General features: G+C 70.5%; 1 protein-coding gene across 1 annotated transcript in view; it reads left to right on the top strand.

The window, feature by feature from the left end:
- Window positions 1–699, top strand: part of EMILIN2 (elastin microfibril interfacer 2) — a 53,461-nt gene that overhangs the window by 49,259 nt on the left and 3,503 nt on the right. Inside the window, exon 7 of the mRNA XM_040632689.1 lies at window positions 445–573. Within this exon, the coding sequence (XP_040488623.1) occupies window positions 445–573 (129 nt within the window). The remainder of the gene's footprint in view (window positions 1–444; window positions 574–699) is intronic.

The following is a 699-nucleotide window of genomic DNA, read 5'->3' on the forward strand; positions in this document are numbered from 1 at the left end:
GGCCCCCCCCCCCCCCGGAAGATTTACCTCTCAGAGAGGGGCAGAGTCAGGCCTGAGACCAGGCCTTCCCCTCATGGAGCAGCAGCCAGCTCCCGGGGCTTGCCCAGAGGCTCCCTGGCCGGCTCTCTGCCTGGTGGCCGCGCCCACCCCGAGCCCCCCAGCCCCACACACGCGCCATGGCACACCGCCTCCAGCGCGGGCACGCGGCCTCACACGTGCGCCCCAGCGCATGCGCGTCCCAGCGCTCAGCCGTCCTGCCCACCCCGGCCCCAGGAGGGCCGTGCGGCGCCCGCGGGAGGCCTTGGTCACCCACGGTGCTTTACCACCTTAAGGCAACAGCGTACGGTGAGGCGGCCTGTCCCGCCTGGCACACAAGCCTCCGTGCTCCAGGCCCTGACCTCTGACCCCTCACCCCTGTGAACGCTCCATGTCCTCTCACTCCAGGGGTTCCAGTGCCTTCTCTGGTGTCTTTCTCTGCGGGGCTCACCCAGAAGCCTTTCCCCAGCGATGGGGGCGTCGTCCTCTTTAACAAAGTGCTGGTGAATGACGGAGACGTGTACGACCCCAACACCGGTAAGCTCGGAGACGGCGTGCGTCCCCCAACGCCAGCGCCCCCCGCGCCCCCCCCGGGTCCGGGGAGATGCCCGAGCAGCTGCGGGCATGACGGACAGCTGGCCCATGGTGCTCCCCCCCCCCCCC

The sequence above is a fragment of the Ursus maritimus genome, unplaced genomic scaffold (assembly GCF_017311325.1).
Source record: "Ursus maritimus isolate PB19 unplaced genomic scaffold, ASM1731132v1 scaffold_18, whole genome shotgun sequence".
NCBI classification, from domain to species: domain Eukaryota; kingdom Metazoa; phylum Chordata; class Mammalia; order Carnivora; family Ursidae; genus Ursus; species Ursus maritimus.